This window comes from Adiantum capillus-veneris, chromosome 10 (genome assembly GCF_014529385.1).
Source record: "Adiantum capillus-veneris isolate H3 chromosome 10, ASM1452938v2, whole genome shotgun sequence".
Taxonomy (NCBI): Eukaryota; Viridiplantae; Streptophyta; class Polypodiopsida; order Polypodiales; family Pteridaceae; genus Adiantum; species Adiantum capillus-veneris.
In genome coordinates, this window is record NC_140940.1 from 59,780,459 (window position 1) to 59,805,062 (window position 24,604).

General features: G+C 44.6%; 1 protein-coding gene across 2 annotated transcripts in view; it reads right to left on the reverse strand.

The window, feature by feature from the left end:
- Window positions 1–291: 291 nt before the first annotated feature.
- The window catches only part of LOC147448922 (uncharacterized), a 66,954-nt gene continuing 42,641 nt past the window's right edge, over window positions 292–24,604 (reverse strand). The window contains exon 5 of one of the 2 annotated variants that reach the window (XM_086521339.1): window positions 292–628. In XM_086521339.1, the coding sequence (XP_086377465.1) occupies window positions 595–628 (34 nt within the window). In that variant the 3' untranslated portion in view covers window positions 292–594. The remainder of the gene's footprint in view (window positions 629–24,604) is intronic. The other variant, XM_086521338.1, reaches the window with a different exon arrangement.

Consider the following 24,604-nt stretch of genomic DNA (forward strand, 5'->3'; position numbering starts at 1 on the left):
AGCTCCCCATTCCATGCTTTGTTTGGAGATTGTAATAGATGTGATTCATTGTTGTTGAGAGCTTCCAGTAAACTCATTGTAGCTTTTTGCATCTTTTTGCATAAAACCAAGCAACACAAGTTCAAAATTACTGGGTAATGCGTCTGGATCAAATAGATTTTGTGAAATCGTCCATTTAGGATTTGAATTCTTGAGGCCATGCACCATACTGATTTTGATTTCTCTTGACCTATCTCATCATTGTCCTTCCCATCAAAAACAGCGACAGCAAGCCAACACTCAGCCACCATATACCAACAAGCTAAATCAGCTTTTTGGATTGAGAAACTTTAGCGTTGAAGATAGCTCACAAGATATCAATGACTTCATTGTCTTTTTTTTTAAACATGTGCCATATTCAAAATTACAAAAATTGTTACAATCTGGGCAAGCAGTCCTGGCCATTGTAAATAATGCAAAGCTATATATGTATAGGTTCTCTACAAATGCCATGCATTTTTCGCATGTACTACACGTCTTCAAGAAGTGCATGCTTGAAGATGCTTTAGCAGCACCTATCTCATCAGCTTGGCTCTCTCAGATTCTGGAACCCCATCACTCAACTTTTTGGAGTCCATCAATCTGTGCACTTAGAGACACAACTGTCAAGAGTCAATAACATGGGTTGACAAATCCTTGACTTCTGCGATGTATCACTACTTTTAGTTTAAAGCACAGCCCTTCAAAATACACACAACTTTCTACATCACTTTAACCCAGGGCTCAACCTAGTCAACATATCATCATTTTCTAAACAAATTTTGATACAAAAAGGAGTATTGTTTGGTGTTAAGCATATGCTCCCATTTCTGGTATCATGTGATGGCTCTTGTCATGAATCACCTTCGACTTGAGTGTGCCTTGCATAGAGCAGTAATATGAAAGCATAAGAGAAGGAAAACAAGGCCTCAATAGCCAGCTAAGAAGGAAGTCATGGTTCTAAAAACAAAGGTCATCCACACAAAGAGCTATGAGAAGAAGAGGGCGTACAAAGAGGGCTCCCCCAAAAGGGCCCTCTCAAATTTGAAGGGCCCATTCAAATTTTGCACCAGTTTCCATATGCCCCCTAAAACCAAGTTTCCATGTCACTCTAAACCTCAATTTGGAGTGCACACTACTTTTGGACTTCATGACCTCCTGCAACAAGTGGAAAATTTCTCTCATTTAGGGGGTGGTTGAAGCACCCTCTACATTTGATGTGAGAGAATTTAGGAGAAGGGCCCTTTGGACGACTCCACTTCTGAAGCAAGCCTATGGAGCCTGCACTATAGAGGACCCCTTAATATCACCTTTAGAGGGTCTATCGGGGAGCCCTTAGAGAGGCGTGCAACATCTCAATGGACAATGGCACCAACAGGAGCTGTCTGGAAGAGCTCCTCCAACAGACATTCATTTTGATTCTTCTGTCAAAATGAAGGCCAATTCCTCTGACTTGCCTGCGTGTGTTTCGTTAAAAAATGGTACCAACTAGATCCCATTTGGACCTCTTTCAGTGCATCATGTGAATCATATAGAACCTTTGCCAAATATGGCTGACAATTTGCTCTGGCAGAAGCAAGAACCAATCACAGGAATCACATAGACCCCACCTGCTAACAGCAGCTTTGTGAGCCATTCTAAAACATCGGAAAGAAGTGACACAAAAGTCGGAGACGTCGTTTAAAAGGCAAAGGTCTTGCCTAAGGTGATGCACTATGTAATCTTGACAAGGGAAAAATACAAGAATAAAAGTCTTGCTCCTCAATAAAGTGTACTGTAATTTTGCCTGTAAGAAAGTGATCAAATATGTGAGCAAGTAGATTCATTTCCTGCATAATTCCATGTGGAAAGACTAAATACTTAAGGCTCCTGTCTTGCCACATACAACAGAACATTGCATTATGATCTAGGGTGCAGACCTTGATGGAAGCATTCTTCTTAACAGACATAATGACTTGAAGTTACTTATAGAGACCGACTCAAGCATTTCTCCTAAGCTTTAAGTATGTTAAACATGGAAGCAATTGTCCCTTGACTGTTGCCATGAGGACACTTCAACACTTGTCCTAAAGCAAGAAACTAACATAATGCCCTTCCTTGATGACGCACATGAGAACAAAGGTTTGGGGACTCCTGAACTAAAGTCGCTTGAAGGTTTTCTTTCTTTTAAATTATTTTTTTGATTGCCCAGCAGGCTACATCTCTCCCATTAAGGCGATACACTGGACAAAGGAAAAGGGAGAGTCTCCTATGATCGGCAAGTGTACAATGGCTAAATCATAAATTGGGAAGGGGGAAGGGCCACACAGATGGCCTGTGATGCCAGTTATGTCAATGGTCCACCTTGAAGAAGGGTCCAGGCCACCACATTTGAATAAATTCCTGCCATTCTCTCGGCTTATCGGAGTTTCCACGTATGCTATCATATTATCCTTTGAGAGAGTGAATGAGCTAATAAAACGCTGTGTCAGCCCTCATGAGGTTCAGTGTTCTTAAGGATGCTCATGGTGGAGCTGCAGCTAACAACTACTCAGGGCACGTTATTGCGAAACACACTCTACAAAACGGCACATGTTTTCAGAGATTCCATTCGGGATGCTCAGTCTTGTGACACTTGCTGAAGGTGCGCTTCAAGGTCAACAAGACAGGCCAGCAGAGCTATTCACATCTCCATGGCTTCGCTTCCTTTTGAGAGATGGGGCATTAATTTCTTTGGGCCTATGACTCCTACTGCCCAGCCTAGTAGGGGTTGGTGCATCTTGGTAGCTACCGATTATGCAACCATATGGACAGAGGTCAAAGCTATGCTACTACTGCTGAGAAGTTTCTATATGAGAACATCTTCTGCAGATATGGCTGCTCTCTCGAGATCACTGGTGATCAAGGATCTCACTTTGTTATGAGATGCTGACAACTATGTTTGCTAAATATAAAGACTCGAAAGTCTTGCTCTTCGTACACACGTGCCAATGATCAGGCGGAAAGCACAAATAAAGCAATAATTTCTCTATTGAAGAAGGCCTGCTACATGCATCCTCACACATGGGCCACAACACTTGGGGCATGGGCAATCAATCCTGGGAGTCACTTGAGCTTACAAAACAGCTTTCAAGGCCTCTACTCAACAAACGCCCTTTCAGCTTGTTTATGGATTAGAAGCTATATGTAATGAGTTCAGCTTGGCCCCCCCAACGTGGATCACCCAGCAGCCAACACAAGCAAACGCTTCCAGGTTGACTATGGTGCATGAAAATGAAACCGGACTTCTAGCTGCTCAGGCTCTGGCTGCTAGATGACTCTGCAAAACAGCATAGCATCATCACCATCCACACCATCCTAGGTTCCCTAAGGGGTCTTTGGTGATAACCTATCAGGCCAAATATTTGAAAAGTGCCAAGAAATTGGTCTTTGCCTAGCAAGGGCCTTTTGTTGTCTTGAATTTACTTCGTCATGGTGCTATGGCCCTCACCACGTTCCCTGGCTTGTCTTTACCCTTGGTGAACAGCACAAGGATTACACCCTGTCAGTGCCTATCTTCCTTACATAAATGATTTTTTTACTCCCGCAGTTCGCTTGTTTCAAACGCTTTTCTAAACCCGTTTCAGTTTTGTACGTACGTATTGAATCTGCCTGAAAACACTTGATTTAGGGTTCTCAATAGCCTGCCGCTGCTTGAAAACTGTAACCAGTGATCGAGTCCGCATGCGGTTGGCATAAAGAGATCCATGGAAAAAGCAAGTAAGCAATCCATGTGAAGCTGCACATCTGCCTGTCGCCTTTGGTTTGCTACCTTGGCGGAATCAACCTTTCCATTGGGCTCTGCAACTCCCCTACTGCTGCCTCTTCATGCTAGGCTTCCTCTTCTGCTTCTTTGTCAACTTCCTCTTGTACTTCTCCAACAACATACTCGTATTCTTCGTCAGTGTCCATCTGCTGCTGCATCCATGGCGTCTACTGTAAAAAGTTGGATTGGATCCTCCGTAGAAGAAGAATCAACTGGATCTTTGTTACCACTGTAACTTGCCAGCACATTTCGAACAGCACATTTCGGAGCGATGCTTAACTTTGAAAACCGGCCTTTCGCCTATTCACTAGTTGGATATCTCTATGCAGCTGGCCAAGATTTCCCTAGTTAGCCATTGGCGATTGAGTTAGGGTTTAGTTTCATGACATGAGTCATCATACCAACTATTTTGGGGCATCAATCCCACTTGGGCTTTTCCAAGTTCTCGTGAGTGAGGAAAGCTAGATGTAGCCGAATCATGTAATATAAAAGTGAGTTGTGTAGCAAGTTTATCTATGGGTGATGATGTGTAAGGTGCAGCGGAATGAATGTTGTATTTTCTCAAGATTAGTGATCTTTATTGCTCAAGGTTCCTTTTAGTTCTTAGGGAAAGAGAGAGCTTTCCGTCTTGTGGAGAATGCTATGATCACGAATAAAGTGAGTGGATATTGTGTGTGCAAATGAATGAGACTGAGAGAAGGAGAAAGAAGAGATACGACACCCGAGAGGTTGTAAAACCCTCCTCCGAATGCCCCACACTCTCATCGGCAAGAGTGGTCTAACTTTGATTGCACAAAGGTGTACAATGCGTATGCAATGGACTGATGCAATGGGACTATGCCGATGACGACGACGATGATGACAACGACAACTTGATGGCTGAAATCTGGGATCTTTTAATCGCTGAATTCGGGGACTGTTTCGGTGGCTGGAAATGACTGTTTTGGCTGCGTTTTTATGGCTGAAAATGGGGGAACATCTGCAACCGTCTAGGGGCTGATCTGCTACTGTGTCATAGGCTGAAAACTGCGAGAATCCAACTGCTGAATTCTGCGTTTTTGCTACTGCTAAGCTGGCGTTTTTGACAAGGCTGAAAAAACGTTGAATCTGCAAGTGATGCTGGCGTTTTTGTCAAGGCTGAAAAACGCTGGCTGGGATGTATCTGCTGAGGTTGGAAAACGCCAGGCAAGAGGACTTGTAGGCGATGGCTGAAGGGAGGTCGATCTACTGCTTGGAAACGCTAGGGGATGCTGAGGGGGGTTACTGCAGAGAAGTTGCCTGTTGAGCGGGAAGCTCCTACTGCCTCTTCTGCCAGAAAGTGCTAACTTGGGTTTGCTTATATATTAACTTAGCAAAATTGCCCTACCTACTTTTGTTGGAAAGTCACTTAAAAATAATAAGTGAAAATAACTAAAAATAGGAAAATAGGCTAAATGTACTGGAAAATTCCCCTAACTGATGCTAATGGATTCTGATGGGAATTCTGATGATCATGCTGTGTGCAACCGGAGGATATGCATCTATGCTAAGTGGCTAGGCATGCACGGTCTACGAATAGACTCACAAAAGTGCCAGATCACTGCTAATCTAGACTTGACTAGACTGACTGAACCCTGTTGTGGTGTAGCTTGTCCACAGACACATAGGGTTGGGATGTGTCACGTGACATGATGGTCAACAAGCATAAGCTTATCATATATTGTGTGCATGTACATGATGTCACTCATGTATGAAATGTATGGTAGTTTGAGTAATAGTAGATGACGGTGGTAGTATGAGAGTTCTGCTATGGTGAAAAATACATAAGCATGGTTTGTCCCGATGAGACAGAGGGGTATGTGAAAATCATGTATAAACTATGCTGGCTGCTCAGCAACCATGGTGGAATCCACCGTGCTCTGACCATTGTGCATGAAGCACATGTATCTCTCAGCCACGGCCATCTCGCCACGCCATTGTAGAGCAGCATATGGTGGTGTGCTCCTGGTTGAAGTAATCGTCTCCCATAATAAGAGTTCTCCAACATTCTGTAAAAAGTGGAGTCATCTTCTAATGGCAACTACAGCTCCTCCATCTTGTACCTTTCACACTATAGGCTCTGGGCACGCCAATTGAAATCCCCCACTTAGATTACTCTCCCCATTCCTGAATACCGTAGAATTCCTACCCGATGGAATCTCGTAGAGTGACTCTCCATGCTCCCTTGAGCCATGCTCCCCTCTTTTCCTCGTCCTACCTCCGCCATCAATGTTTGTGAATCTAGAATGTTGTGGTGCAATGCAGCATATCGCTATGTAAAAATATTCTCTCCCTGTGGCAATCCTAACCCACATACATGCCCTCTTGTCCTTGACCGTCTGCCTAAATAGGACTGCCACTCCTCCTGACCCTCTCGTGTCCTTAGGATGATGGGTACTCTCTCTACATGCCAACTTCCAAGGATAACCCTCCACACGGGGCAGCCCTCTCTCATGGCTCTGATGTGTCTTCCTCATGGAAGAAAATGTCTCTATCCCCAAGAATCTCCTCGAGTGTTTGGGATCTAACCAAATAACAACATTGTAATTGCACACTGCCAAAGGTCACGAGAGAGAAAATGAAAGAAAGAAAGAAAGACCGTTCGAGTAGTGTCCTTTTAAGCCCAAAGAAAAAATGCATTAAATAGAAATGATCTCCATGAAAATGAGCTACATATTACCAAGTGGTGCACCTAAATATTGCTCATGTCATCCTTGATATCTTTCTTGTAGTGATCTTATTTGCTTCATCACCTTGATCTTGTCATGTGATGAGGAAGTACATGTTTACCTTTGATTCTAACTATTGGATCTCTGATATTGATAAACAGTATGGCTCTCTTGACTTTCCGAGAGAGAGAGAGAGAGAGAGAGAGAGAGAGAGAGAGAGAGAGAGAGAGAGAGATGAAATGAAATGAATGTTATATTAAACGTCTTCAAAAGAACAAAATGACCTATGAGACCAAACTAATACAATCGTCCAACGTTTGGGTACAAAACTAAAAATGAAGTAAAGTGAAAGACTAAAATCATCATCATCAATGCCAGAGGATGCCTGGCATCAGGCATTGTCCGAGAAAGTATCGCATCAGTCCGCTGAAGAGCTTTGTCAATGTCCACCTCTGTAAATAGTCGTATTGGGCATCTCCCATGTCATGCTAGAATAGTCTTGATCCTCTGATGGAGCCTCCATCAATGTCATGGTCATCCTCTCACGTGGGCATCTAACTCTCCTGAGCTCAGTGGCTCTATCCACTAATATACCTCTGGTATAAGTGGGCTCTGAAGTCTGCTATAAAGCATGGTCATCTGGCTGCTAAGTCCCTGCTCTAAAGAATTCAATGCTCTTCCTCTGTGAATGTCTCCCACTGCCTGATCTCCTCAAGAGTCTCCCCCTATGTGCTCTAGCAAAAACAATCCGAGGCATCTTTGATCCGGATATCTCATGACTCTAGCCAACGGTCCAAAGCCCTCTCTGAATGGACAATGAAAGGGGCCTCGTATCTCGTAGTATATCGGACAATGACAAATGTGATGTATCTCTGTCTCTGGCTCTATATGACACAACTGGCATATCGTGGCCTCTATTGGTACTCTCCTAAATTTCAATCTCTAAATGATGCGATGATGTGCGCATCTACTTGGAGAAGATGCTCTCTATAGAAAGCCATTTTTGTGCCCAACTCCTGTATCGGTCGTATCCATGTGCGCCTGGTATTAGCTGAATCAAATCTTGGTGTATAATGCTAGTGATCTCTCTCTGTCTGAGAGATAAAGACGGTGCATCCAAGGAGTACTGAAACAGAGGCAGTCTATCCATGCTGAAGCCATGTGACTAAAACCATGATGTCATCTACCCATATCAGCATGCTATATCCCCTTGTAGCGCTAGCTGTCGAGATGACTCAAGGGCTAGCCGAGCATATCTATCTCTAGGGAGGTCCCCTAAGTTATGCATGAAGGATACTGATCTAGTAAGGGCCTCGACTACAAGAGGGGGGGCAGCCAGCTCGGCTCGAATAATCTCATGTGGCACTAAGGCCTTAGCCCGAATCATCCGAGAGATCATAGAGACTAGCGGTCTCTCCATACATCTCCATCCATAAGTGCTACTAGATCTGCCATGGTGGTCCACTAAGGGTCCCCAAATTTGAACCCCGTAAAGCATAGCTGAAGCCACTTGAGTGTCAAAAAGGCACAGCTTTGTTCGAGGTTTCTGAAATTGAACCTACGAACACATCTTCTTCGATCCTCCCAAGGCTGCATAAGCTCTCGTCAATCTAGTCTCTACATCTCTCCTCAATGAAAACAACGGTCCATTGAAGGCTACCCTAAGATAGGTGTATGCATCTGTATACTCCACCATCTCCTGGCCATATGTAAATGTGGGTGTTGACCTCCTGACCCACTATGGTGTGGTGTTAAACACCATAACCTCGGTTTTCCCCAGGTTAACAAACAATCCACTATTGTGGGCAAATGTGTACAAAGCATCAAAATGACGCCGCATCCCCTCCGGGAAGTCAAAAATCAACACAATATCATCAGCATCTAACAATAGTGGAATCCATGTCCCTGCCAACTGCACTCCTCTCCCCCTCTTCATCCAAACTACGATTCGGTTGATCTATAGCCTCATTAGAAGAGCACGACACCCTCTACGCATTGATGTAAAGACAGAAATTTTCAGAGTTATGGAATGCGTTTCTGTAGCAGCATTTCTGAAGTGAATAGGTTCAAAAAAGTTGCCTCTCATCTCTTATTTTACATACAATGTCTTCCGATACTCGTAAGGGTTCTTCCTCTTCAACAAGGTCCACAATCATTGTAGAAAATGATCCAAAATCTCCTGAGTGTGGAGATAGAAACACAACCACTCAACCAACGACATCGAAAACCATGATCATGGCATACTTCGTATCGTAAGAGACCGTAAACAAACAAGGTAAAGACTTACGGGCACTTGCAATGGAGAATGGCACGCTAAGGGTCCTTGTGGTTGAGAATGAGAATCTCAAGAGGGCACTTGAGATGCAAACAACACGTTTGATGCAACTTAAAGAGGAAGTCAAGGAATGTAAACGCTCTCTTGTGGACTTGAATGCTTTGAAGGAGCGCATGAGCAAAGTAGAGCATGACCATGTATTGAAAGAAGAGAAATTTGACACCATGAGCCGGGATGCATGGGACATGAAAAATATATGCACAAACACGTCTTGGACTGATGTATGTGGTGGCAATGTGGTTTCTAATTCCTCCCTCATGCAAGCTATGGCTCAAACAAAGAATGTTGAGAATGTGGATGTGGAGGAGTTGAAGGAACGGGAGAGACGTTCAAAGAACATTGTTATTCATGGAATTCCCGAATAGAAGTTAGAGACGCCTCTTTCTCTTGCCATTGTTATCGAAGATATCTTCAAAACCCACTTTGGCATGTCCGGAGTTATGGTCTATGGAACACATTGAGTCGGTAAGCAAGGAGCTCCTCGCTCGGGAGAACGGCTAATTGTATGCATGTCACGTGCACATCTAACCCTATGTGCATGGGGACAAGCTACTTCATGACAAGGGTTCAGTTCAATTAGCTTAGCTTACGAAGTGTTCTGGCTCTTTTGTGGGTCTGTTCGCAGACCGTGCATGTCCAGGCACTTAGAGTAGATGCATATCCTCTGGTTGCACACAGCATGACCACCATCAGCAATACCATCAGGAGCATTTTACAGTGCAGAAAACCTATTTTTCCTATTTTAGTAATTTTTCACTTATTATTATAAGTGACTTTGTTGGGGAACTGGGTAGGGCAATCTGGCTAAGGATCTATATATAAAAGCTAGTGCTAGCACTTTCTGGCAGAAGAGGCAGCAGATACCACTTGAAGTGCCTTCTCAGCAAGATGGCAAGAGGACATAGCGTTTTCAGCCACCAAAGATCCAGCGAGTGTTTTTCATCAAGTGCAGATCAGCCCCAACGTTTTGCAGATGCAGATCAGCCCTAGCGTTTGCAATTCCTTGAAACCAGATCCTAGATTTATATCAACGTTTTCAGTTTTCAGCAGTTAGCCTCCGTACCGCAGCCCCCAAACCTCGCAGATCTCACCTTCCCGCAGCAGATCCTCGCCGCACAGTCAAATCAGCAAGCGTTTGCAGATTCAGCCCGCTATCTGCAGATTTCAACATCTACGTTTTCAGTGCATCGTCGTCGCGTCGTCGTCACCGACATAGAGTCAAAATTCAACAGATACAAGATTTACAGATTTCAGCCCGTCTCGTCGTCGTCCTCATCGTCATCGTCCTCATCGTCATCGTCCTCATCGGCAAGTCCATTGCATTATAGAGATTTGTGCAATCAATAGTAGACCGCTCTCGTCATAGAGAGTGGGGCATTTGGAGGAGGGTTTGACAACATTCTGGTGTCGTATTCTTCTCTCTCTATCTCTCAGTCTCAGCACCTTCATTCACAGTGTTTACCACTTGTTTGTGATCATTTGCACTCTCTCACTTAAGGAACGAAAGGCTCTCCCTTCCGTAATTAAAAGGAACCCTTGAGCACAGTTCGGAGCACTTATCTTGAGCAAAGTTCAACATTCACTTCCGTTGCACCTTACATTGGTATCAGATCTTTGACAGTGTTCTATATCACTCAAGGAAAGAACCACTTTTTTTTTTGTGCTTGTTGCGGTCGCACGTAACCCCTAATCGTGTTTTTGAAGAGTGACAAGAAACCCAAGAAAGAAGGGCTTGTCCAGCCTCCCCTTGTTTCTCTTTTCACTCATTGAGAGCGGACCGTGCACTTAGCGGCCAGCCAATCGACATGATGTGGGAAAGAGCAACCTTGGTGTGAGCGCAAGGCCGCTGAGGGGTGCCCCCCCGGGAAATAGAAGAGCCCGGGTAAGAGGAAATCCTTCTCTAACACAGATTGCAAGCTAAAGAAGAACCTCAAGAACCCAAGACCCTCAAGGACTCAAGAACCTCAAGAACTCAAGAATCCAAGAACCACAAGAACCCAAGTTCCTCGGGAATTTAAGAACTCAAGACTTCAGTGTATGGTCATCACCCGAAGCGGAATGGATACTTCACACGGAGGTGATGAGCATGGAAGTGGCAAAAAGGAATTTTCCCCACCAGGAGATTTATTTTACCCTCCCCCTTCCCAATCTACGCCAAGGATTGCACCAAATCCTATGGAGGCTTTGGTCAAGACGATGATGGACATGATGTTAAAACAAGAAGCGCAACGCGCGCCTTGGAGCGCGAGTGCGAAGAAAGAAAGGCTATCTTGGATCGCGAGTGATAAGAAAGAAAAGCTGAAAGAAAAGCAGAATTAGATCGCGAGCGCGAAGAAAGAAAAGCAGAAAGAAAGGCCGACTTGGAGTGCGAGCGCGAGCAAGCGTGCTTGGCGGCCGAAAAGCAAAGGGCATCCTTGGAGCGTGAGCGTGAGCAAGCGCGCTTGGCGGCCGAAGAAAGAAAGGCAGCTATTGAGCTAGAGCGTGAGCAAGCACACGAAGCCCAACAAGTAGCGGCCGAAGACAGACGAGCGGCCTTGGAGTTTGAGCGTGAGGCGTAGAGAACCAACGCATGCAAGAGTTCATCCTACAGGTACTCACCTCGAAACCCGAGCCGGTCAAAGATGTTGGTGGTTCATCAAGTGGCGCAAGCCGAGATTCGGACTCCAACAACCCTGTCACCGAGAAGTTGACATTCAGTAAGTATGACGCTAAGATGGATGCTAGTGTTATTCATTCTTGGTTGCATCAATTGAAGGCTTATTTTGCGACACCTAAAAAGACAAGGAATAGCAAGGTTTTGACGGCAGCCATGTACCTTGTCAGTGATGCCATTAACTGATACCACGCATGGCAAGAGGCACAGTTGGTCGCACACCTAGAGGCAGTCGATGAAGACGCACCCCTTTCCTTCAATTGGGCCAACTTCCAAGACAAGCTCAAGGCGCGGTTTATGCCACCTCAGTGCCTAGCACGATTGAAGTACGATTGGCGCAATCTCAAGCAAAATGATTTGCCAATTATGTCTTTCTCTAATCGTGTTTTATAGCTCGGAACCCAATTACGCAAATCAGATGATGAGCGCAAGGAGGCATTCCTTTATGGATTCGACAAGTATATCAAGTATGATATCGAGATACTCGATCCGGTCGATCTCAACAAGGCGGTAGCGATTGCTCTCGCACTAGAGATGAAGCTCAATAAAGGAAAACCTAAGGAAAACAAGACTTCTCAAAGTACCACTCAAACTTTTCAGAATCCTCGGAACAGTAAGAACGGTAAGAATGGTAACTCTTCTAACCAATCTTTATCTACTCTCTCAGAAAAGAACTCACACAATGAATCTAAGGGTAAAGCTAACACAATTGCTAAACCTAAGCTCACTCCAGATAAAAAAGCAGCACAAGGAATTTTAGGAGGATACATCACGTCAGAAGAACAAAGCATTTATTCTAAGGAAGGTCGATGTTATCATTGTCACATCAAGGGTCACATAAAAAGAACATGTCCTAAGCTTGACTCTAATGAATCTAAAGAACCCACAGAACCCACATCCTTTGTCAATGCAATAAAAGAGAACACGAGTGTGACCCAACTTTCTCATGATCCTCCCATCGATGAGTCTCTCATTAAGTGTTATGGTCAAAGTGAAGGGTCAACGTTTTGTCATATTGTTTGACCTAGGCAGTATGCATGATGTGATTAGTGACTCTCTTGTCAAAAGAACCCGCTTGGAGGTTAGCAAGACATCTCCTTTCGAGGTGTCGGGCTTCGCTCCCGGTATGGACTCTCTCATCACGCAAGAGTGCCTTGATGTTTTGTTCACTGTTCAACAAGCGTCTTTCCGCAGAAAATTTGTAGTATCTCCTCTTTCAGGATGTGATATGCTTTTAGGCATTCGATGGTTTCGTAAGCGTAACCCTCTCATTGATTGGGCAACCAATACTTTCACTTTCAATGCCAAAAGTGACTCTCCCATTGTCATTCATGGGGAGGAAGTTGTTCATTCTTCATCTCTCATTTCTAATGTGTAGGCGAAGCTTGAAAAGAATCAGGAGAAGAAGACTCTCAGTCTTGTCTTCCCCAAAGCACCACACACATGATTTGCATGATGTAGATGTGATTATTCACAAGCATGATGATTTGCATGATAAAGATGTGATTCTTCACAAGGATGATGGTTTAGTTGATGCTTTTTCTAGTGAAACTAACCTCATTGCAAATTCGATCAATCACGCAGAACCGATCTTGGCTCTCGCGTCAAGGTCCAAAGAACCCTCTCAAGAAGTATTTTGTGTTCGTATAATTAGTCAGCACGCATTATTCGAGTGTTTCATTCGTGAAGGTTCCTTGTATTTGCATCACCATCTTTACGTGTTCCCTTTTGATAGGCATGACATATTGTACGATGAACACGATTCACTCATGAATGAGCACAGATGTATGCGGATTACTCATGAAAAGATGAAATGTTTGCATTCAAGGATTTCACATTCCATGTCTCTTCCTTGGCATGACATAGTCTCAGAAAGAGTACAAGAGGGATTGAGCATCAAGTATCGGCATTTCCATTGTGATTTGCCACAGTTCATAGATTTAGATCAGAAAGACAAGTTTCGATTCCATTGTTTGAGTGTGTTTGATGAACGGTTTAGCACTCCGTCTATATGTTCATCTACATTGCATGCACAGTCTTTAAAGAAGACTAGAATTTTTCCAGTCACTTTACATGAAATGGGTATGTTCATATTTTTGTGTTGGAAGTGGTTTGAGGAATTTTCATCCTTGGAAATTCTTGAAGAAGGTAGACGCATGACTATAGACGAAGTTGAAGCATTGAAGGAGCCACAGATAACTTTGTGTCGCTTTCGGCGTGGCCCAATGAAGCAAGCGTTGCAGACCTTTATGAAGTTCAAGTATCGCATGACCCGCACATCAGAGTGCGCCGGCGAAGAGTCCTTTCCAGGATTCCAGACGCTATTGGCGATCTCCCTCGACGCCAAACAGTTCGGTACCAGTACCTCACTTTAAAAACCAAGGGATGTCACGTGCACATCTAACCCTATGTACATGTGTACAAGCTACTTCATGACAAGGGTTCAGTTCAGTTAGCTTAGCTTAGGAAGTATTCTGGCATTTTTGTGAGTCTATTCGCAGATCGTGCATGTCCAAGCACTTAGAGTAGATGCATATCCTCTGGTTGCACACAACACGATTATCAGCAGTACCATTAGAATTCATCAGGAGCATTTTACAGTGCAGAAAACCTATTTTTCCTATTTTAGCAATTTTTTCCTTATTATTAATAAGTGACTTTGTTGGGAAACTAGGTAGGGCAATCTCGCTAAGGATCTATATATAAAAGCAGCGCTAGCACTTTTTGGCAGAAGAGGCAGCAGATACCACCTGAAGTGCACCTTCTCAACAAGACAGCAAGAGGACCTAGCGTTTTCAGCCACCAAAGACCCAGCCAGCGTTTTTCATCAAGTGCAGATCAACCCCAACGTTTTGCAGATGCAGATCAGCCTTGCGACAGCGAAATCCCTAGGGTTTTTGTAGCGAATATCATTTTCAGCCTAGCGTTTTTGGAGTTGCAGATCAACCCTAGCGTTTGCAGATCCTTGACGACAGATCCCAGATTTATATCAACGTTTTCAGTTTTCAGCAGTTAGTCTCCGTACCGCAGCCCCCAAACCTCGTAGATCTCACCTTCCCGCAGCACATTGTCGCTGCACGGTCAGATCAGCAAGCGTTTGCAGATTCAGCCCGCTATTCGCAGATTTCAGCATCTGCGTTTTCAATGCATCGTCGTCGCGTCGTCGTCACCAACATAGAGTCAAATTCAACACATACAAGATTTGCAGATTTCAGCCCATCTCGTCGTCGTCGACATCGTCGGCAAGTCTATTGCATTGTAGAGATTTGTGCAATCAATAGAGGGTTTGACAACATTCTAGTGTCGTATTCTTCTCTCTCTATCTCTCAGTCTTAGCACCTCCATTCACAGTGTTTACCACTTGTTTGTGATCATTTGCACTCTCTCACTAAAGGAACGGAAGGCTCTCCCTTCGATAATTAAAAGGAACTCTTGAGCACAGTTCAGAGCACTCATCTTGAGCAAAGTTCAATATTCACTTTCCGCTACACCTTACAATGTACCCTTGATAATAGTTGGATCTATTTGAGGGATACAAAATGTTTTGTATGTGAAGATCGCACTATTAAGCAAAAAAAATGTGTCGCAAAGCATTTGAGGAGAGAAATAAGAAAAACAAGGAGATCTCTCACGAAGAAAATGTGTCCAAGGAGAAGGCAAGTTTTTTGAGCAAATAGGCCTATGAAGCCGAGTTACAATTGAAAATATGCTTTTGGAATTGCAATGGATAACCATGGAATGCAACGGTTGGCATTGATGAACTAACAAGAAAAGCCCATGTTGTACTTCTTGTTGAAACTTAGAGGCATGATACACAAAAGATTAACAGCTTGGAGGATTACGATGTACATTCATTGATGTGGTCAAAGAATCTCAAGCAACAAAGAGAGCAAGGAGGGGTAGCATGTATGGTTAAGAAAGGATTGGAAGATTTTGTATCAATTGTGAAAGATGACAAGTACAAGTGTTATGTATAGCTGAAAATTATGACACCAAAAAGAGCACCCATTTTTGTAGCCGGTTGCTACATTCCTCATCATGATTCCCCCTTTTATGCTTGCATGAATAGAGATCAATCATTTTTTGATTTAGAAGAGGACATTGCTTATTTCAAAGGAGAAGGTAATGTTTTTGTCTTTGGAGATATGAATGCTCGTACAAAAACATTGCAACAAGATACTCAACAATTTGATATGCCATACATTTCAGGGAAGTTGGAGGAAGTTCATTAGTATGATCGTACTTCAATGGATGAGAAAGAGCCAGATCACTATGGAAAGTTACTTTTACACGTGTAATAACTACGAGTATGCTCATTGCCAATGGTGTATCTTTATGGAGTGGAACCGATGAATTTACATGTAGAAAATATAATAGGGCTAGTGTGATTGACTATATGCTACTCTCCGAAGCCATCATATATCGCATAAAGAGTTTTATGTTTGGCCAATGGACCCCGGAATCAGACCATTGGACCTGACTTTGCATGTGAAAAAGCAACTAAGCATAATAATCTCAGCCAAAGGGAAGAGAAGTTATCACTATGCATGGATTTGAAACGAGCACCAATGTACATTGAAATGCTTGAGCAAAAGTTATAGATGACAAAGCTTCAATATGACGCACCATTAGGAACTAAATAGAAAGCTTTCAAGAAAGTTATTTATTCTTTCTTGTGCCAAAGAATGCTTTGCCATAAAGCATGTCCATGGTATCAATAAAAATAGATCACGCAAAAGGTGATTTGATAAAGAATTTTAAGATGCTCGAAAGTCTTTGATAAAGCTTGATGCAACTATGGACAAAGACAACTATCAAAGTCATTTGCGTACATACAAGGCATTGATTCAAAAGAAGAGAAGAAGAGAAGATGGGAAGTAACGCAACAATTTTTTTAAGTCCAAGAAAAGGCACGTCATGTGGGATTTTGGAGAAACTTGAGAGACAAGCGGGTTGAGAATTTTGGTAACTTGAGTCTTGTGGATATGTACACACATTGTAAGCAACTATATGAGCAACCAAATGCTGAAAAAATGTCATTTTAAGGTTCACTCCAATGTATGCCCACTTTTTTTACTAATGAGGATGTATGCGGTGGGCTTGAAAAGTTGGCCACTCGCAAAGCGGGAGATCTTCGAGGTATCAAGCCGGAGATGATTAAATGGACGGGAGATTTTACACACGAGTGGATGTGTGTTTGGAGTACTAATTGAGTCAAGCATTTGCATAAAGGAGGAGATGTAAAGAATGTAAACAACTACCGCACTATAATAATTGGGTCTCTTATGGAAAAGTTATTTGGGTGCATAATGGAGATGAAATCAAGTGATTCAGTTGAAGAGAATGACGAGCGTGCAAAAGAACAAGCGGGTTTTCATCGATGCCACAGCACCATTGATCATCTTGTCACTCTTCGTGTTCTCATGGAAGAAAGTCGGTTGAAAGGCAAGCGATTATATTGTTGTTTTGTGGACTTTAAGAAAGCCTTTGATATGATTCCACGTAACAATTTGTGGAGAAGGATGGAAGAACTCCAAGTGCCAAGTGAGTTCATGCTTGCGGTTTCTCGAATTTATGAGAAGATGATGTGTCAATTGCGCATGGGAAGAGGAATTTCAAAAAAATTTGTAAGCACTATTGGGGTTAAACAAAGAAGTCCGGACGTTGTCACCAACTCTCTTTGGTCTATGCATCAATCAATTGGAACAAATGGTACTTGACTTTATGCAAGAAGAAGGCATTGAAGAGGTCACTATTTGCAATGCGGTAATCATGCTTTTGTTGTATGTGGAAGATTTAGTGCTTCTAGCACACACTTTAGAAGATGCACAAAAGCTTATGGTTGTCCTTGAGAACTTTTGCTTGCATAATGGGCTGATTGTGAATGAATCCAAAACAAAGGTTATGCATGTCAAAACCAACCATAAGGAGAAGCCATGCATTGTGTACAACAATGAGACACTTGAAGTTGTTGAGAGCTTTAAGTACCTTGGCCTTGAGGTTCCGGCTAATCACAAGTGGCATGAATGTGCTATGCGTCGTTTATAAGCGGGAAAGAGAGCATACTATGCATTTGAGAACATGTGTATGCAGGAAACATGAAGTGTTCGGTTCTCAAGAAGTACCTTTTTGACACATTGGTGACGCCGGTTCTTCTTTATGGAGTTGAAGTGTGGGGTGGAAGCATCGCAAAGTCTACTTGGAAAGAGTTTGAGAATGTCCAAAAGCATTTTCTTACAAACTTTCTCCAAGTTAAGACACAAACACTATATATGCTCCTACTTCTTGAGTCGGGATCTCTTCCAATTGGGGTTATGGGTATGGAAAGGGTTGTGGAATACATGATAAAGATGCGTCAAAACCCCTCACACCGACTTCCTTTTGCATGGGAGCAAGCAAAAAAGTTCAAATAAAAGCAAGATCTTGAGCGATGCTTTGATTGACTCGCAATTGAAAGAAGCTTTTCTACAAAGCCAATGTATTACGGCTTGGGAGGAATCCGGTGGGTCACGCTTCATACATTACACCACTCATATTGCCCCCAACTACAAAACCATGTTCTTGGTTGAAAGGGAAAACCATACTCATACTTACATGCTTGAGCCGATCCTCTTGTCAGTGATACGCACTATCGCAGCCATTCGGCATAGCTCCCACGCCCTTCGATGTGAGACAAGGCAATGGGGCAATGGAGAAGAGTCAAATCGATTGTGCACATTATGCTCACTGCAAGTTCGAGAGTCTGAGTACCACACACTACTAGAGTGCTCAGCTTTTAGTTACATCCAAACTTGCTTCCCTCAAATTTTTAGCCATGACTTAGACCTGCACACTTTCCTCTTCCAACCACAATGTGGGCTCTCCATTGCGACTCTCATCACCACAATTTTGGAGTATCAAGAGTCACTCATTAGCCACACACATACTACATCACATGTAACTTTGGTCCCATAGGTCATATTTGACCTCCGAGGACGATAATAAAATCTATCTATCTATCTCTCTCAATGTAGTCAGTAACCTCATCCACAGACATGCCAAATAGTATAGGAGATAGCGAGCAGCCCTGTTTCACCCCGATAGTGAACCGAATAAGAAATCCCCTCTGGAGTGCGTACATGCCCCACTATTGACCTGTGTAGAGCCATGATCCCCCAAATCACCTTTGTGGGTACCTCCATCTCCTACAGTCTACGCATCAATCTAGCTCTAGGCACTGTATCGAAGGCTTTACGGAAATCCACAAAGCAACAATAGAGCCGTCTCCCACGTGATCTCCCCTCCTCAACAATGGCTCTGAGTGTCAAAGTATGATCAAGGGTAGAGAAACCTCCCTTGAAACCCGCCTGTCATGTTGCCTGTACACCCTCTCTCTCTACCCTTCTACTCAGCAATTGCTCAAGGATGAATGCGTATAAGTGTGCCAATGCTGCTCCAATCATGATAGTGCGGTAGCTCCTAGGCTCCATAGGGTCCCCTTGTTAGAGTGAGTAGCAGAAGGTGGAGAGAGAGAGAGAGAGAGAGAGAGAGAGAGAGAGAGAGAGACAATGGCGAATGACACACAAGAGACGGATGGAAAAGGCTGGCAAGCCCCCATAACTCCAGATGGCAAAAACTGTTGTGTACAAGATGGCAAGATATGAATGGGAGAGTGCATCCCCCCCCTCCTATATATAGGAGAATAGGGAGTAGGTAGGGCAGATTAGAAGCCCCAACGACAATGCACAAAAAACCCATAAATGAGGAAAAAATGGAAAAGGACCAGAATAGGTCCAACTGCGCAAAGTGCTAAGCAAAAACCTAAATGTGCTTGAAGATCCATGTCCAGCAGGTGTACGGGTGGCCAACCCACAACCAAGGGCCAGTGCACGTGATGTGCGTGAAGCCTGTAGGCCAGTGTAACAGGGAACGGGGAAAACACAATCCAAACGTTCCGAAACGGTGTTCCGCACGAGTCCCGCTCCCGAAACAGAGATGGGAACTAAACGCCATTCCGGAACGGGGTGTAACCGGAACAGTGTTCCGGAATGGGGGGAACGAGGCGAAACATGAGACGGACGGCGAAACGCGGGGCAGAATGGATAAAAATAGGCATTTGGGGGCAAAAAAGTGGGCTTTTGGGGGCAGATTTGGGGCTGGTTGGGAAACATACTTGGTGCAGTTTGAGGGCAAGTTAGGGGGGGCAAGTTTGGGAGCAGTTTTGGGGTTGTCTAAGAGTTTATTTGGGACTAAGCTGAATGGAGGTAATTCAAGCCTTACTTAAGTGGACCGTTCCGGCCCCGTTCCCGTTCCGGGTAGCTGTAGGCAGGGTGCGAAGCATCTGGAGATGAAGAATCTAACACCCCCCCTCAACGACAGATGCGAAGTCGCTGAGGAAGAAGATGCAACACGCCTGGAAAATCTGGAGTGTGAAAAGAAGAAGCGCCAGGCAAACAAAAACGATGAACCGTCCAACACCAATGTGATGATGACCGAAGCTAGGTCAGGTTGATCAATTCGCACAAGGAAGCTGATGGGGAGAGGCTAACAACAGAACAAGTGGTTGAAGAGGATATATGTGGGAAAGATAGGAGATGAGCAGGGAGCTCATCAGTGGAGGTCAACAGAAGAGAGACGAAAGAGAGAGAAACCCCCCTGAAGTAGAGCACTCTGACACAAAAGGATAGAAAGCCAAGGAGGTAAACCGGTAAACTCCAAGCCAAAAAGTGATCTCGATCATATGAGGGAAGAAGGAGGTGGATGAAACTAGAGGGTGAAGCCATCGGCCTGGGAAGGGCTAGAGATGGCGGTGGCAGACGTCTGTCAAGAAGCCGTCCCATCCTTAGGATCTGAATCCTTCTTGCGGTCCCGTCGTTTATATCATTTTATCGCAAAATGACCTTTCTTTCCACAATAGGTACAAGTAATGTCAGGGTGAGAAGGTGTACAACTAGGTGCAGATTGTCCGAGAGTACTACCACCCCTACTGGATGTAGAGACCAATGCAGTAGAACCCGCAAAGGCGTCTGAGATTGTTGTCCTGAATGCGCAAAGCTATCTGCTGCATGCACAGCGGGTAAGAGCTCCTCCCAAGTGATAGGAGTAGGACGCGTGGAGGTAGTAAGTGACTAGAACAAGGAATCATAAGTGTTGGGAAGCTTGAGCAGCAACCGAGTTGCCATGCCCTCGGAAGAGATCTGGTGTCCACAAGCTGCTAGCTCATCACAAAGCTAGCAGCATGCGGGATATGAAGTCCTCGATAGTCAAAAATGACGAGACCTGTAAGTCCATCAAAGTCTTCTCCAGAGTGAGGATCCTTCCGGGTGTCTTCACCTCGTAGATGTTGCAAAAGAAACCCCATACCCCATGTGCAGTGGTGTGAGAGCGTAAAGCCGTCAACACGCTGTCTGCAAAGTTGAAGAGTAAGAAAGAGTAAACTTTGCGATGGTTCAGATTCCATTGATCCACCATAGCCTGTGTAACCACAGTACCTGATCCGCCAAAAGCAATACCATGAGAAGAAGTAGATGAGGAGCCAGCATGTGTAACTACAGAAGTGGCAGTTGATGATGTCGATGTAGAAGCACCAAATGCAGAAGCAAGGCCGGACACAAGGCATTGGCAGGATCGATAAGCCAGTCCCAAAGGTCAAACTGCATAAGCATCACCATGATTTTCATCTTCCAGACGACAGAGTTGGAGCCGTCAAGCTTTTCGCCGAGAGGAAAGATGGGCATGGCTGGGAGTGTTGCCATAGATACAGACAAAAACTCAACAAAGAAGTCTCGTGTGTAAAATCAGAAGCAAAGGTGAGAATAGGATCGGAAAAACACGCTGGATAGAACGCCAAAAGACCGTGAAGTAGGGGGTACGTGACGGGAGAGGCAACGGAAACCCGAAGGAATGCCGATGAAGCAAAGTCGAGGTGTTGTTCAAACCTGAAATCGCAGCAAAAGGGAGCTCGAAACACCGTGAGAACGCAGGGGTTTGAGCAAAAATGCCAGGTGATGAACACCGGATACCGAGAAGGTAAGGTGAGGTCTATAAATGCACCAAAACAGGCTGAAAATCAGCAGGTAAGTAATCGGGAAATCTCCGGCAATAGTCACAACTGTTCAGCTTCCAAGCGGGAAGGCCAAGGGGCAAGAACGGGGCTCCGGCTATCCAAGATCTGCAAGAAGAAAACGCTGAAGTGAAGGTTAGAAACGCTGGTCCAATGGTGTCCTGACTGCCACAAAAAACGATAGGAATGCTGGTTATTGTCCTGCCCAAAAAACGCTACGGATTAGGGCTGAAAAACGCAGATTAGTGGGCTGCTGTCCTGCAAAAAACACTAGATTCACAGGCTCGCTGAAAAACCACAGATGCAACAGAGTCTCTCCTGCAAAAAAATGCTAGGCCATGGATGGGAAAAACGCAAGGCAGAGGAGAGGGCAGGTGGTGGCGATGAGGCAGAGGGAGGGAGGGTGCAGAAGATGATGCAGATCCACAAAACGCTAGGGCTGAAGCAAAAAACGTTGGTCCCAAAAAAAAAAGCGAGTGGATCTGAGGTGATTCTTCGCGATAAAAACCTCCGCAAGGTCCTCCCAAGCGTAGGCGATGGCAGATCCAAGCCTAGAGCTCTGATACCATGTCAAAGTGAGCAGCGGAAGGTGGAGAGAGAGAGAGAGAGAGAGAGAGAGAGAGAGAGAGAGAGAGAGAGAGAGAGAGAATGGCGATGGACACACAAGATACAGATGGAAAAGGCTGGCAAGCCCCCATAACTCCAGATGGCAAAAATTGATGTGTACAAGATGGCAAGATATGAATGGGAGAGTGCATCCCCCCACTCCTATATATAGGAGAATAGGGAGTAGGTAGGGCAGACCCGAAGCCCCAACAACAATGCACAAAAAACCCATAAATGAGGAAAAAACCTCATAAACCCATAAAGAACCTCGCCAGACCATCCCAATTGCTAGCGTTTTTCATCCAAGATGGCTTTGCAGCCCTAGCGTTTCCAGAACCCAGCTCGCCCTCCCTTTGCATGGAGATTTTCAGCAGATAAGCATCAGCAGAGTTCAGCATTTGACTAGCCTAAGAACCAGCAAAATTCAGCCCTAAAGACTAGCAAATTTTCAGCCATAAAGACCAGCAAACCAGCGTTTTCAGGAGTAGCAAAATTAAGCCAGCAGCGTTTTTGGACAGCAGATAAAGAGTAGCAGATTTCAGCCATAGCGTCGGTATCGACGTAGCCTAGACTTGCATTAGTCACATGCATCCACTTTGTACCAGTTAGTGCAATCAATAGTAGACCACTCTCGCCATCGAGAGTGGGGCCTTCGGAGGAGGGTTTTACAACGTCTCTGGTGTCCTATTTCTCTTCTCTCTCTATCTCTCAATCTCATACACTTGCACGCACAGTGTCCATTCACTTGTTTGTGATCATTGCACTCTCTCATTAAGAACAGAAGGCTCTACCTTCCATGAGAACAAAAAGGAACCTTGAGCACAGTTTGGAGCACTCATCTTGAGCAAAGTTCAAACATTCATTCCACCGCACCTTACATTGGTATCAGAGCTTTGGCAATGTTTTGTATCACTCAAGGAAAGAACTACAAGAGCCACAAGATTTTTTTCTTGCTTGTTGAGGTCGCATGAACCCAAGTTCACTTGGGCGTGTCAACTCCTAATCGTGTTTTTGAAGAGTGACATGAAACCCAAGAAAGAAGGGCTTGTCCAGCCTCCCCTTGTGCCTCTTTTCACTCATTGAGAGCGGACCGTGCACTTAGCGGCCGGCCACTCGACGTGAGGTGGGAAAAAGCAACCTTGGTGTGAGCGCAAGGCCGCCAAGGGGTGCGCCCGTGGAAAAGAGCAGAAGCAGGACTCGGGTGAAGAGAAGATCCTTCTCAAACATAGATTGCAAGCGAAAGAAAACCCTCCAGAACCTCAAGAACCCAAGACCCGCAAGAACCCAAGTTCCTTGAGAACTTAAGAACCAACGATCATAGTGCATGGTCATCACCCTAAGCGGAATGGATACTTTGCATACAGGTGATGAGCATGGGAGTGGCGAAGAAGAGTTTTCCCCACCAGGAGGGTTTCCCGACCCTCCCCCTTCCCCATCTACGCCACGAGTTGTACCAAATTCTATGGAGGCGATGGTCAAGTCGATGATGGAGATGACGGCACAACAACAAGAAACGAATCGAGTTGCGATGGCACAACTAGAAAGAAAAGCACAACGACAGGAAGCCATGGAACGTGAGCGCGAAGAAAGAAACGAAAGAATTGCCATACAACAAGAAGCGACTCGCATTGCCTTGGAATGCGAGCAAGATGAACGAGAAGAAAGAAAAGCACAAAGACAGGAGAAAGCTGAAGCAAGACGAGCGGCCATGGAGACCGATCGGGAGGCTCAAAGAGAACTCCGCACTCAAGAATTGGTTCAACAAGTTCTTGCCTCGAAATCTGAACCAACCAAAGATGTTGGTAGTTCCTCGAGTGGCGGAAGCCAGGATGCGGACTCGAACAACCCAGTCACAGAGAAGTTGACTTTCAGTGAGTATGATGGTAAGATGGATGCTACAGTTATTCATTCTTGGTTGCATCAATTTAATGCTTATTTTGCGACAACTAAGAAGACAGGAAATAGCAAAGTTTTGACGGCAGCCATGTACCTTGCCGGTGATGCCATCAATTGGTACCACGCATGGCAAGAGGCACAGTTAGACGCGCACCTAAAGGAAGCCGACGAATTCACGTCTCTTTCCTTCAACTGGGCTAATTTCCAAGACAAGCTCAAGGCGCGGTTTATGCCACCTCAATACCTCGCACGATTGAAGGACGATTGGAGTGCTCTCAAGCAAAATGGTATGCCGGTTATGTCTTTCTCTAATCGTGTTTTGCAGCTAGGTACCCAATTACGCAAGTCGGATGATGAGCGCAAAGAGGCATTCCTTTTTGGGTTAGACGACTACATCAAGTTTGATGTAGAAGTCTTCGATCCAATCGATCTCAACAAGGCGGTAGTGATTGCTCTCGCACAAGAGATGAAGCACAACAAGCGAAAGCCTAAGGAGAACAAGACTTCCACAAGTACCTCTCAGACTTCTCAGAACCCTCAGAATGGTAAGAACGGTAAGAACGGTAACTCTTCTAACCAATCT